The 13,260-nt window shown below is 40.4% G+C and overlaps 1 protein-coding gene across 1 annotated transcript in view; it reads left to right on the forward strand.

Moving 5' to 3' along the window:
• LOC145342264 (NADPH oxidase 2-like) overlaps positions 1-11,648 on the forward strand; it is a 31,319-nt gene extending 19,671 nt beyond the window's left edge. Inside the window, exons 9-13 of the mRNA XM_080187678.1 lie at positions 1,022-1,272; positions 5,138-5,300; positions 6,027-6,173; positions 6,982-7,106; positions 9,743-11,648. Coding sequence (XP_080043804.1) covers positions 1,022-1,272; positions 5,138-5,300; positions 6,027-6,173; positions 6,982-7,106; positions 9,743-9,869 — 813 coding nt within the window. The 3' untranslated portion in view covers positions 9,870-11,648. The remainder of the gene's footprint in view (positions 1-1,021; positions 1,273-5,137; positions 5,301-6,026; positions 6,174-6,981; positions 7,107-9,742) is intronic.
• The last annotated feature ends 1,612 nt before the right edge of the window (positions 11,649-13,260 follow it).

The raw sequence follows: 13,260 nt of genomic DNA on the forward strand, positions 1-13,260 counted from the left end.
TATCCTTACAAATTATGTCCATAATATTTGGAGTTAAACATGGTTAAGTGATTAATCGCTGTATTTAATTTCCACACATTCTTTCAAAGAAGAATCAAAATGTATGTTTCCCTTTATTTATATTCTTTTCTCTTTAGGAACTTTGTATGTATTTCTCTTGAATCTGTGCAATGTTGGTCTCAAGCCAGTTCGAGTGTGTTAATCAGTTTTCTTTCTCACTGTGCAGCAAAGGACATTTCAAGCAGTTTTAGAGTCATTTTTTGAACAACCACAAGGAATACCTTTCAGGATCACTGTTTGAACAATTTAAGATTTGGAAATACTCAGTAGTCAGAGCCTCATAGAATCATAGAAATCCCACAGTGCAGAAAGAGCCCATTTGGCCCATCGGATCTGCATTGATCACAACCTTACCCAGGCTCTACCCCATATTCTTACATATTTACCCACTAACCCCTCTAACCTACGCATCTCAAGACACTAAGGGGCAATTTTAACATGGCCAATCAACCTAACCTGCACATTTTTGGACTGTGTGGGAGGCAACCACAGCATCTGGAGGAAACCCACACAGACACGAGGAGAATGTGCAAACTCCACACAGACAGTGATCCAAGCCGGGAATCAAACCCAGATCCCTGGAGCTGTGAAGCAGCAGTGCTAATCACTGTGCCATCGTGCCTCCCTGTTTTGGCTTGTCTAAATAGGTTTAGGCATCCAGATCAAAATCAGGTACTGTAGCCTCAGTACTCTGTGCATTGTCAATGGCCACTATGGCTATCCAAAAAAAAACGCTCTAACCAATTTAGCGGTGTCAGGACACCTGTACAAATTGGTTCTACATTGCTGAAGTGGCTAGCAAATCAATGTTATTTAGGCTCCATAGTCATTTGAAGCTTTTTCTCACATCCAGATTTAGTCTAAGTGTTCAATGTCAACATCCTCACCTTAATGAATGACATTCGCAGGAATTACATTAAAATCAAGAATGTGTTTGAAATCACTGTAACTTTTGTTCCAGGCTGTCATTCATCCATCGAAGGTCCTTGAGTTGCAGATGCAGAAGAAAGGTTTTAAGTCAGAAGTTGGACAATACATCTTCATCAACTGTCCATCCATCTCACAGCTGGAGTGGCATCCCTTCACTCTGACCTCTGCCCCAGAAGAGGATTACTTCAGTGTTCACATTCGATCAGTTGGTGATTGGACAGAAGGCATGTTTCAAGCATTCGGAGAGAATGAAGATGAGGCAATGAACAAATTACAACCAAGGTAGGCTAAGGATAAACACAGAGAAAATGCATCTTACGCTGATAGAATTTAAAAACTTAATACTAGGAGCAGGAATAGACCATCTGGCCCTTCGAGCCTGCTTGGCCACTCAATAAGATCATGGTTGATCTATTTCTGGACTCAGCTCCACTTACCCGCCCACTCACCGTAACTCTTAATTCCTTTACTGTTCAAAATTAATCTATCCTTGCCTTAAAAACATTCAATGAGGTAGCTTCAACTGCTTCACTGGGCAGGGAATTCCACAGATTCACAACCCTTTGGGTGATGAAGCTCCTCCTCAACTCAGTCCTAAATCTGCTCCCCTTATTTTGAGGCCTGGTTCTAGTTTCACCCACCAGTGGAAGCAACTCCCTGCTTCGATCTTCTCTATTCCCTTCATAATCTTATATGTTTCTGTAAGATCTCCCCTCATTCTTCTGGATCCAATGAGTATAGAGTCATAGAGTTTAAAGCATGAAAACAGGTCCTTTGGCCCAACTTGTCCATGTCACACAGTTTTTACCACTAAGCTAATCCTAATTGCCTGTAATTTTACTCATGATCTATGCTTCCAAGCATTTTGAATGTGCATCTACAACAAGCAAACACATGTGATTCATGAAAGGTACCCCAAAGTCCACATGTCTGGACCACGGCCTATCAGGCCACTCCCAAGGATGAAGTGACAATGTACCCAGTGTGTTGGGGGAATGTTACCTGTCCTCAAGAGCCACTCCTCTCAACTCCAGAATCAACCTAGAAAATGTCCTCTGCACCCCTTCCAGTGCCAGGATATCTCGAGTAAGGTGACTACAACTGTATATAGCACTCCAGGTGTGAGCTCACCAGCACCTTATACAGCTGCAACATAATCCCACTACTCTTAAACTCCATCCCTCTAGCAATGAAGGACAAAATTCTATTTGCCTTCTTAATTACCTGCTGCACCTGCAAACCAACTTTTTGTGATTCATGCACAAAGACACCCAGGTCTCTTTGCACAGCAGCATGCTGCAATTTAAATAATAGTCCATTTTGCTGTTATTCCTACCAAAATGGATGACCTCACATTTTCCACCATTGTACTGCATCTGATATCAAGCTATGCGACAATGCCAATTACACTTGTCATGATTTTGTTAATTTTTTCAGACAAATCCTGTGAGGGAAACTATACTTCTGGATTTTTTCTGTATGTTTTTGTAAGTTAGCACCTGTGATGGTGACCTTTGGTTGATGGGGAATTGTAAGATTTAAAGTACAGAATGTACAGTGTTCAGGTCCTGCCTCAGAGAAAGTGTGGAAGCCTGTTGGGAGATATTAACACAGGTCAGTTCAAGAAGCCAAAGGAACAGCAGCCCATGGTGAGCAGTGGTTGCTCAGAAGAATCTGGACCTGAAGGAGGTAGCAGGAAGTAGCTGGCTTTGTGCTGCTGGGGAGAATGGGATTAAGAGAAGCTCAGGGCACCGTGGTGATATATGATGATTGTCTCTTTAAGGACAATACAGCAGAGTAAGTGTCACCTGGCTTGGGGGACTCAGAGTGAATAATCAGCCCAGGAGGTGAGGTCCTCTCTTGGGCAGGTGACATGTAGGGAGCTACTGTTTTCTTATTAATAAATTATTTTTATATTCACAAATTAAGTCTTTGAAAATGCATCATTACACTTATCAGTCCAGTGAAGCTGAAGTGAACAACAGCCACTGACTCTGTGAAACTTGGAGTTGGGGCAAAGGAAAGTTCTACCTAAAGCAGTAGAGAGCTGGAATAAACATGGTAACTAGATGCTGGGTTGCAGGCTTTTAACCTAAGGGGATGCAGTCTCAGGAGAAGAGATTGAGCAACTGGGAGGCAAGCAGTCATTAGGTCAGTCTGAGCTGAATTTGAAAGGAAATCATTGTTGAAAAAGTAGCTGAGGTCCTTCAGGAGGAAGACAGATTTTAAAGATTTTTTGTGATTCATCGATGTTTGGGTGAGCTGCTGAGAAAATTCAGGAACCAAACTTGGTTGTGTCTATCATTTAATGTGCAGTTTGCAATGCATATGATCGCAATTAGCCTGTTCATTCATCTTTATCTCTTATTAATCCTGGATATTGGAGTACAAGATAGATAGTGTTGACTATTTGCTAACTTTTGTATTTCTTTATTTAAAACGCTGTGCAATCTGTGGCTTTATTCTCTTAGTAAGTAACTGTGATTTCAAATTCTGTTCACTTTAACAAAAAAGATTACTGATCTTTAATCAGTTTGCTACTGATCCAGGATCGTAGGAAAATTTGGGGTCTGTTCTGGGATCATAACAGCATATTCAAGAAATAAGCGAAAGATTTACATAGAAGCATATAATTTACAGCAGATAAACATTCAGCTCAATTGGTCTATATGGGTGTTTATGCTCTAACCCTCCTTCTCCCAACCCTCTTCATTTAACCCTATTAGCATAAGCCTTTGTACTTATCTAGTTTCCTTTAAAGGGGCTAAATTTTACTTGCCCCCAGTAGGCATGTATCCAGTGGGAGACACATAAAATGGGATGGATGCCTCTTTCACCAGGTTCCTGCCCACATCAGGCTCACTCTCATATGGATGTCAGGCAGATACTGAAATCTGAAATCCCACTGTCCCTCTCCCTAATACGCATAGCCCAAGGCCCTGGACTTACCTGCTCCATGGACCTGAGGCTTTGGGTCTCCTGGCTTCAGCTGCAGTCCTGGCAGCTGCCATTGACACTTTCATGGCACTGCCAGGACTGATGGAGTTGCCAATCAGATTGGCCAGCAGTTCCAGGACGTGGAACCTGAATTCCCACTAAGCCCTACTTAATCAGCCCCCACAGCATTTTATTGTTGCAGGGCTGGTCAGCATGGAGCCAATTAGCTTCATGCCAACATGCTTTCTGGGGATGAGGGTATAGTGTGTGCCACTCTATTATTCAACCCAATATGTCTATATTATTTATCTCAATTAGACATTGTGAAATATTTCTGCGCATATCAACTTATACTGGCAAGCACTATGCCGCTATTCATTCATTCTTAGTTATTCTACCAGCCCGGGGGACACATATGTTTAGTTTTGGCACATCAGTTATTCTCACATCAGTTATTCTCATTTACATATCTTGCACATCAGTTATTCTCATTTACATATCTTGCAATAACCTCCCAACATCTTCAGCTGCTGATACATGGATAGTTACCATGGAGTAACAAAACACCATAAAACTCACTGGCATGCTATAATTACACCCAAAAATGGAAGAGGAGGATGGAGGAGTTGGGAATGTTTGATCTGCTTGTGCTCATGACTTCTATCACACCACCACCCACCCGCCTAAGTTGTATTCTAGCATTGATAGTTATTGTGGGGAACTGGATGATTCATTGGAAATCAGTAAGGGATGCATCAGCAGTACCTATCTCCAATGTTATGAATCTTTGTCCTTGAGACTGAATGAGCTGTAGATGACTAATTTTTGAGGAATACTAATAACAACAATGGAATAAACTACAGTTAAGCCATCTCATTACGGCCAGGCATGAATCCTGGTCAATGTATTAAAGGCTAAGAACAATTCACGGGAAACAACTAGCATTTATACCAAGATAAATAATAAGTCACATACTGAGGTATTTTTTAGGAGAACCCAGTTCATTTTGAAAATATCCCCATTTCCAAACAGCCATAGGTAAGTAACATCCCCCTTTGCTATACCAGGCAGACATGTGATGGCAAAGCAGCTATAGGGTTCTTTGCAGAATGGACAACATTGAAGTCTCTGCTTAGGTCCCTTTGTTAGCAATTTTGGATTAATAGACAAGTACTTTGCATTCACTGTGAATTATTTCCTTTTAATTCAGGATCTCAGTGGATGGTCCTTTTGGTACGGCTAGTGAAGATGTCTTCCAATATGAGGTCAGTGTTCTTGTTGGAGCTGGCATTGGAGTGACTCCATTTGCATCCATTCTCAAGTCCATCTGGTACAAGTATGAGAAAGCTGATGCTGGACTGCTGACAAAAAAGGTATGTTTGTTTTTTAAATTGGTATTTCTCAACCTTATACTTTCTCTTCCCAATTTCCTTTAAGCCATGAGGTTAGTTGGCCTAAAGGCACTGACCTTTTATAGACACTGTCAATGGCTACTTGACGGGAAGGATATAGCATGGATAGAGTTTCCTCTCCACCTCTGCACCCTATCATAGGATAGAGTCATAGAATCCCTTCAGTGCTGAAGGAGTCCATTTGGCCGATCAAGCCTGCACCAACAACAATCCCATCCAGGTCCTATCTCCATAACCTCATGTATTTACCCTGCTACGCCTCCTGACACCAAGGGGCAATTTAGCATGGCCAATCGACCTAACCTACACATCTTTGGACTGTGAGAGGAAGCAAATCCGCACAGATATGGGAAGAACATGCAGACTTTGCACAGACAGTGATCCAAGGCTGGAATCGAACCTGGGTCTCTGGCGCTATGAAGTTAACCATTGTGCCACCGTGCCTGCTCACTAGTGAAATTTCCCCAACGCGTTGATCAGACCAGTCAGTGAAGTGTTCTTCCCTTCCTAATCTTCCTCATCACTAAAGAGAACACTTTAGAGAATGGGTAATATTGTTCCTCACTCCTGTCAAAAAGGAAACCCTGAAAGAATTTATTAGAGTGAAATAAAAATGATTACTCATGTAAAATGCTGAAATATTCTAGCTCCGTTTTATGTAATGGATTCCTCCCTATCTGTGTGTAGATTTACTTCTTCTGGATCTGTCGAGAGACCCAGGCGTTTGAATGGTTTGCTGACCTCTTACGATCACTTGAGAATCAAATGGAACAATTGGGCAAGCATGATTTCCTCAATTACAAACTGTATCTGACTGGCTGGGATAGTACACAGGTACTGTGTCTGAAGATATGACAAGTTATCAATGTCCAAGTAGCAAACAAACACCAACTATATTGGTTATTAATAGTTATCACTGCACTATAAATATAAATAACCTTATATATTTTAAATTTTAAAAAGTACATGTGAAACTTCTTTCCAAAATTCTCTTCTGGTTGGGAAGCTACCTTTTTCCTGGTTTCAGGGTTAGATGTTAAAAGGTGACATCTTCAGTTAGCCTGGCTTTTCCCAGACTCTTTGCTGTTTTAATGGAGCAAAGGAGGTGGTTTGGAAGAGCCAAAATTCAGTGAACATTGCTTTGCTTGTTCGTAACAAATAAGGTGATAAGATTCAGTGCAGAATCCAGCCATAGAACAGTGAAAGGATATCGCTTCTGGGCCTTTTGGCTAAGATCATGTGTAGTATCAACATGCTGTGCTTGGATGAAGTCATTTGGTTACATTTTAGCTTCGTTTGAAGCAATTTTTAAAGCGGCATCTCAGCCTTTTGGCTAAGATGAAAATGAGAGGAGGGGCTATGCCTACTCCAATCAGCTTGGATCATGTAAATCAAGCCCAAGACAGGAGGTGAAAGCCCTGTCTTGTCAGCTTGGATCGGGAATGTCTCAACTTGTTGAGACTCTGAATTGGACTTGATTTGTTTGAAATGGGATAAAAACAAAAAAAGTATGTTTGCAGCCCTTTGCACAAGCTTCTAAACCCTAGCATGCCACTATGGAAAGGGAAAAGAAATACTGGTATTTGTTTCTTTAAACACTGGCACCAAGTTCTCTTTGTGTTTCTTGTCCTTGCTCTCATAGGCCACTCATGTAAAGGTGCACATCGATGAAGAGACTGATGTGGTGACTGGACTCAAACAGAAAACACATTACGGTCGACCCAACTGGGACAAAGAGTTTCAGATAATTGCACAGACTCATTCCAAGTAAGTGGTGAAAGCAAGGCAATATCTTTTAGTGAATAAATGTCCAGCAACCCCAATTTACAATAAAGATTTTCCCTTCATTATTAATGATACTCACTGTAAAGAATTTAACATTGAAAATTTTTCACTCCTTCTATCAGATATTTATAATTTTCTTTCTGGTCCTTATGAATCCATTCCACATACTGTACTCATTCTGGAGCTGCTCCTACCAGCTCCTCTGGGCTGAATGAGAGAAACCAAGAGGTGGATGAGGCTAGCTAGGGGATGGAGTGTGACCATGGGCAAGTCAGTAACCAGAGATAAGATTACCTTGGGCTGGCAAAAATGATCCAAGATAATTATCATAGAATCCCTATAGTGCAGAAGGAGGCTATTTGGCCCATCAAGCCTGCACCGACAACAATCCCACCCAGGTCCTATTCCCATAACCCCACATATTTATCCTACTAACCCTCCCCCCCCCACCGACACAAAGGCTAATCAACCTGACCTGCACATTTTTGGACATTTGGGAAATCGGAGCACCCAAAGGAAACCCATACACACAGACACGGGGAGAATGTACAAACTTCATAAAAGCAGCCCCCAAGCCGGCAATTGAACCCAAGTCCCTGGCACTGTGAGGCAGTAGTGCTAACCACTGTGCTAGTGTGCCACCCTTTGAAAATGAACATGTGTAGATGAGAGTGACCAGAGGTGCATGAGGGCCATGAACAAGTGAGAGTTATCGTATTATTCTCCTTCATTCCTGTAGAAAAGAGATGAATGGCTTTATTCCAGGCAGCACCATACAACAGCATTTGTAAAATCAGTCATCAATCACACCAAAATTGAAAGTGAATTTTGTGGCTTGGATTACATGTAGCCATCAGATACTTAAGCATGGTGGCACAGTGGTTAGCACTGCTGCCTCACAGCACCTGAGACCCGGGCTCAATTCCCAGCCTGGGTCACCATCTGTGTGGAGTCTGCATGTCCCCCCCGTGTCTGCGTGGGTTTTCTCTGGGTGCTCCAGTTTCCTCCCACAGTCCAAAAGACGTGCTGATTAGGTGCACTGGCCGTACTGAGTTCTCTCTCAGTGTACCCACACAGGCGCCGGAGTGTGGCGGCTAGGGGATTTTCACAGTAACTTCATTGCAGTGTTAATGTAAACCTACTTCTGATACTAATAAATTAACTTAAAAAAAGCAGTTTGGAATTGACTAATTAGCTCCAAATAACAGGCAATGATGAAATGCAGCATGGGACAAAGAAGTTATTTTTCTATGTTAATATAATTCTGTCACAAATGGACATTTGAGAAACACAATGTTGTGTCATATTTTAAAGACGGACATCTTTAGGCACGCAATCTTTGTCCACTGAGTCTTCAGTCCTAGATCTATCCCTGTGGAGATGTATAAATGCCAGGAATTTCCCTATGGGAAAGAGTGAACAAAGCATACAGACTGATCTAGTTCAGTTCCTGCTGGCCAGTTACAATGTAATACTGTCAGGGTCTAACACAAGGTATATCAAACACCATCTCTATTAAGAATGTGGAGCAAAGTGCAGCAAGTTCTGGGGCAGGAAATGAGAAAGCAAAATTGAACAATTTAAAATAAACTCAAGGTTAGTTGTGGAATCCCAACATTATTGATTTTCTGGGTAAAAATCTGAGTTTCCCATGTCAATAAATAATTTGCTGGATCAGATATGAGACATGTAAGATGGAGAGCAGGGTTGTTTCACCACTGTTTCAATAATGTTATAGTTTTAATAATGTTGTGAATATTACGTTGTTATATAAATAAGAAACAGAAAATTTTGAAAATATGGAGATCAGCCAGCAGCTATTAAGATAAAATGCAGATTAGATTTTCATGCAAAATCCTTGATCAGAACTGGAATCTAAACAATAAGCAAACACATTAGTGTTTAAAGCAAAGGTGCAAAAATACAAAGGGGGCTAGGGGGGGTGGTCAATTGGAGAATGGAAATGGAGAGGTTGGAATATAGTCCCAGAGAAAAGAGCAATAAATTTCCTGGAGCAGATCCATTGTCGGAACCATTGGCGGGTTAACACCTGAAATGTCAATTCACCTCTTCTCATCACAAGTGTACACAGATCAACTTTGTATGGTGTATACATCACCAACACCCCATTGCAAACAAAGTAGATATATAGCTAAGTGCTGGACTTTACTAAAGTCATTGCTCAGAGCAGAGGGCTGTTGAATGCCTTTGATTAAAATTTGATTCCCCTGGGGACAGGATAGAATGGAGGGTTCAGCATAAATGTCATCCTACCCGCAAAACAGCAGAGACACTGGAAATGGGCTTAACCATTGTTAAGGGAAAAGGTAGGACATTTGCCACTGCAAGTGGAGTCTCATTATAAACCATTTTGTAGTTTCCTTAAGACAGATTATCAATTTGTTTGAACGCAGGACAGTTTGTGCTATTGAGTGGTGCGCACTGGGTTCTAGTTAAATCTAATCCAAACTAATTTCACACATACCCTTTTACCTTGTTGAAGGAGAAAACTTTTTGTTCAATAAATCTCAACTGAATTAATAGCTGATTTGCAGAAATTAAGAGAGCATGCAAAAAGGACAGAATCTGAAATGAAAAACTTTTGTGTATCTTTGCAGAACAACTATTGGCGTCTTCCTGTGTGGACCACAACCTCTGGCTAAAGTTTTAGAACAATGCTCAAACAAGTACTCTGAGGTCAACCCTTTGGGAGTCCACTTCCATTTCAACAAGGAGAATTTCTAAGTTTCAGAGGAAAGATCAAATGATGAAATAACACTGAAGAGACAATGCTTACTTTAGATGGCATTCCCCTCACAAAGCAGTTTTGAAGATGTGCATTAAAGCTCTGAATACATAGAATTGGAGCATTTTTCAATTCACTGAAGAATTCCAGCCTGCATATCCAATTATCAGACTATACATTTTCCTATTTATTTCAATGGTTAGGGAAACAAGGACTGACAAAGTTTGGATATGCATGATGAACATTACTGTCATCACAATAAGATATTCACAATGCTCAAAAGCAAAATTGTTATGGATTAAAACATGAATGAAGAACAATGGGTGGGATTTTCTAGTCCTCCCCACCATAGGAATCGTCATGGGTGGCAGAAAAAAGTTAGTGGACCAACCAAAGGTCTGTTAAATCTGGGCAGGGAATGTCACCTCCTGGGACAGAGGGGACCAGAAAATCCTATCTGATTTTGAAGTGGTTACTTTTATTTAGTTTCTCAAACCTGAATTGAAACAGAGGAAGTTCAAAATCACACTAAATGTCACCAAAGATGACCTTAGACGGGTCACATTTGAGCACAGGGGCATGACCATCGTTGGGGTTGCGATTGGTAACAGACAGGCTACAGCACCCTGAAAGTACAACTAACTCACGCAATGATCAGGATTTTGAAGTTAGAAAGAGGCTGCACTGCAAATGGTCTATTTGGGGCATTCATACTTTAAAAAAATGTTACACATTTCTAAAAAATCCTAATTGTTGCCTGTCTCCTTAATGGTTGCAACTCAAAATTTAATTAACTTATAAACAGTGGCATTTTCAACAAAGACAAGAACAACAGACAAATGATATGTCAGTGATAAAACAATTACATCATCAATGTATTAGGAAGCTTGAATCATGTATTGATTTACATGTTGGCATACTTGAGTAGACCAAGCTAAAGTATTGGATACTGGTTACATGATTTTGCTCTGGGTTCTTCAGCTGTCAAATTTTGAATAGAGGAAGGGAAAGAAGGAAATAAACTCCGAATTGATGTGAATCACATATAAATTTTCTTATGATAAAATCCTACGTAAAAGAAATCCAGGAACCAGTTACAAATTCAAGGCATTCCTATGCAACGTGTATGCAGGTCAACATGCAGGTCAACGTTGATGATGACAATCTCAAACCAAGGCATTTTATTTTGGCTTCTTGGCTGTGGTCTTGTCCAAGTGTTGGGAGAGTGGGAATCAAACATCATTCATGTAGCCTAGGCTGACAATTCAGTGCTGTACTGAGGCACTGTTGAGATACTATCTCTGAGATATGATGTGTAACCTAAGCCGTAATTGCCTATATAGAAGCGGTTTCAAAGAATAGTAGGTATTATCAGAGTCCTGGCCCACACCCATCCGGCCATAAATGCCACATGTGAAGAGATTATCTGCCTATTCTTTCCTTCTTTCCTTTGGTGTTTGTGAGGCCTGGCTGCTTGTAAAATAGCTGTTGTGTTTGTTATGTATTAATGTTGGTACTTGGTGACCCCTCTAAGCACTTGTATATTAATATATTCATGTACTCACCAGAAGTGACTTCACAGGTCACTAGCATGGCAAACTGCCAGAGAAGCAACCATGAAGTGAACATCACCCTATAAGTAAAGCTCCATTATCTTTAACCCTCTGTGCTTCCAAGCACTAATTCTCCAGAATACAACATAAAAACTGGTGGCAAGGGCTTGTTAGCCATCATAGGAAATTTACCAGAGAAGTTAAGAAAAGAAAACTTGGAGGAGACATTCTGGACATAACGGGTGAGGTGAACATGAGTAGCGATTCTCCACAGGACAATTAGAGAGCTGGGTATAAAAAGAGGCTGAAACTCATGTTGTTGCCTTGTTTAAAAATAAAATTTAAGGTAGTCTTGTGAAGTTAGTGTTTGTGAAAATTATGAAACAATTGTAAAAATGCTAACCGCAGACTGCATTGCATGTTTTAAAAGGTTGTTTTGTTTTTCTGTACTGATGAGTTTTTTTAAAAAAGGAGATGCAGGTGCAAAAATCCAGCACACAGTCTGAAACAACATATCAAGGGCAAAACAACAGGGTTGATTTGGTAACAGGCTTTAGGTATTTGAATCAGAAATCTTTTTGAAGGTTAACCAATTAATTTGAAAAAGGCATTTGAATAGCAGCGCCCTATCAAATTTGAATCTTATGTTTTGATAACCTGTAAACCAATCCTATTGTGCAAATTTTGGTATGTCATCGGAGACATAAAGGCCACCGCTCCCAGTTCCAAACAGCCAGAAAGACAGCCCCAGTCTCTGCCAGAAACTGCCATGGCTCACAGGGAGAGACAGAAACTGCTCTTGGTTAAGGTAACAACCACATTTTATGTCTTAAAAGAAAGCCTCATCTCATGTCAGGAGAACAGACCAATGGAATACAAGGAGAAATCAACAAAGGAGAAAGAGGATACCAGAAGACTATAAACCTGATTGACATTTGAGACTGACTAAAAATTCTATTTTCTTTTTGTCAATAAGTGGGAATTGTAATTATCTAATCAGTATTCCATTAGACTAGTTTTTTTTGGTTTGTTATTAGTTTAGTTAACCTGTTTACTGTTAGTTGGATAAAATAAAGTGTTACTTGTTTCTTTTTAAAGAGAGAGTCTCGGGTAGTTATTTTGATTCAACCACTAAAAATCGTTGAAGACAGATTGTACTATTTCTCACATCCTCTTTAATAGATTATGAAGGGAGATATTTCTTTTTGAGTGGTTGAGTGCCAGTGTCAGTTCTCTGAGACGAGATCACCCTCCCCTTTATAACAATAGTTGCTGGAAATGTGTTGCTAAGTATGAATTCAGGAAACCTCTGTTAGTAAGAAAATAGCTGGAGTTTTCAGCACCTTGAGATCCTTCGATGAAAAGGTGGAACAATGGAGTGTCGTGAGTGTTGTGACTATTTTGCGCAGACAAACAAAATAGCTGAAAATATTAGAGCGCCCATGTTCCTGAATGTGATCAGTGGAGCAATGTTTCATCTCCTTAGACATTTAATGCAGCAGAAGTCAGGCACTAAAATACATGAATGAAGCGTAGAAATTTTGCAAGCACGTTTTGCTCTGGAACCTTTTGTGATTGCAGAGCACTTCAGATTCAACAAAAGAAATCAAGTATCAATTTCATAATTTGTGGCTATATCAAAAAGACATGCAGAATATTGGTGATGTGCTGAATGATACAATTTGGGACAGATTTGTCTCTGTCTGTGAAGTGAAGCAGTACAGAAATGTTTGCTAATAGAGAGTAACATTACTCTGAAAAAGACCATGAAAATTGCTGTTTCAACGGAACTGGCTGTAAAAGAAACTCAGCAACTGAGTTAGCATACTTGAATACA

This window comes from Carcharhinus amblyrhynchos, chromosome 4 (assembly GCF_965287045.1).
Source record: "Carcharhinus amblyrhynchos chromosome 4, sCarAmb.v2.hapA, whole genome shotgun sequence".
Classification (NCBI taxonomy): Eukaryota; Metazoa; Chordata; class Chondrichthyes; order Carcharhiniformes; family Carcharhinidae; genus Carcharhinus; species Carcharhinus amblyrhynchos.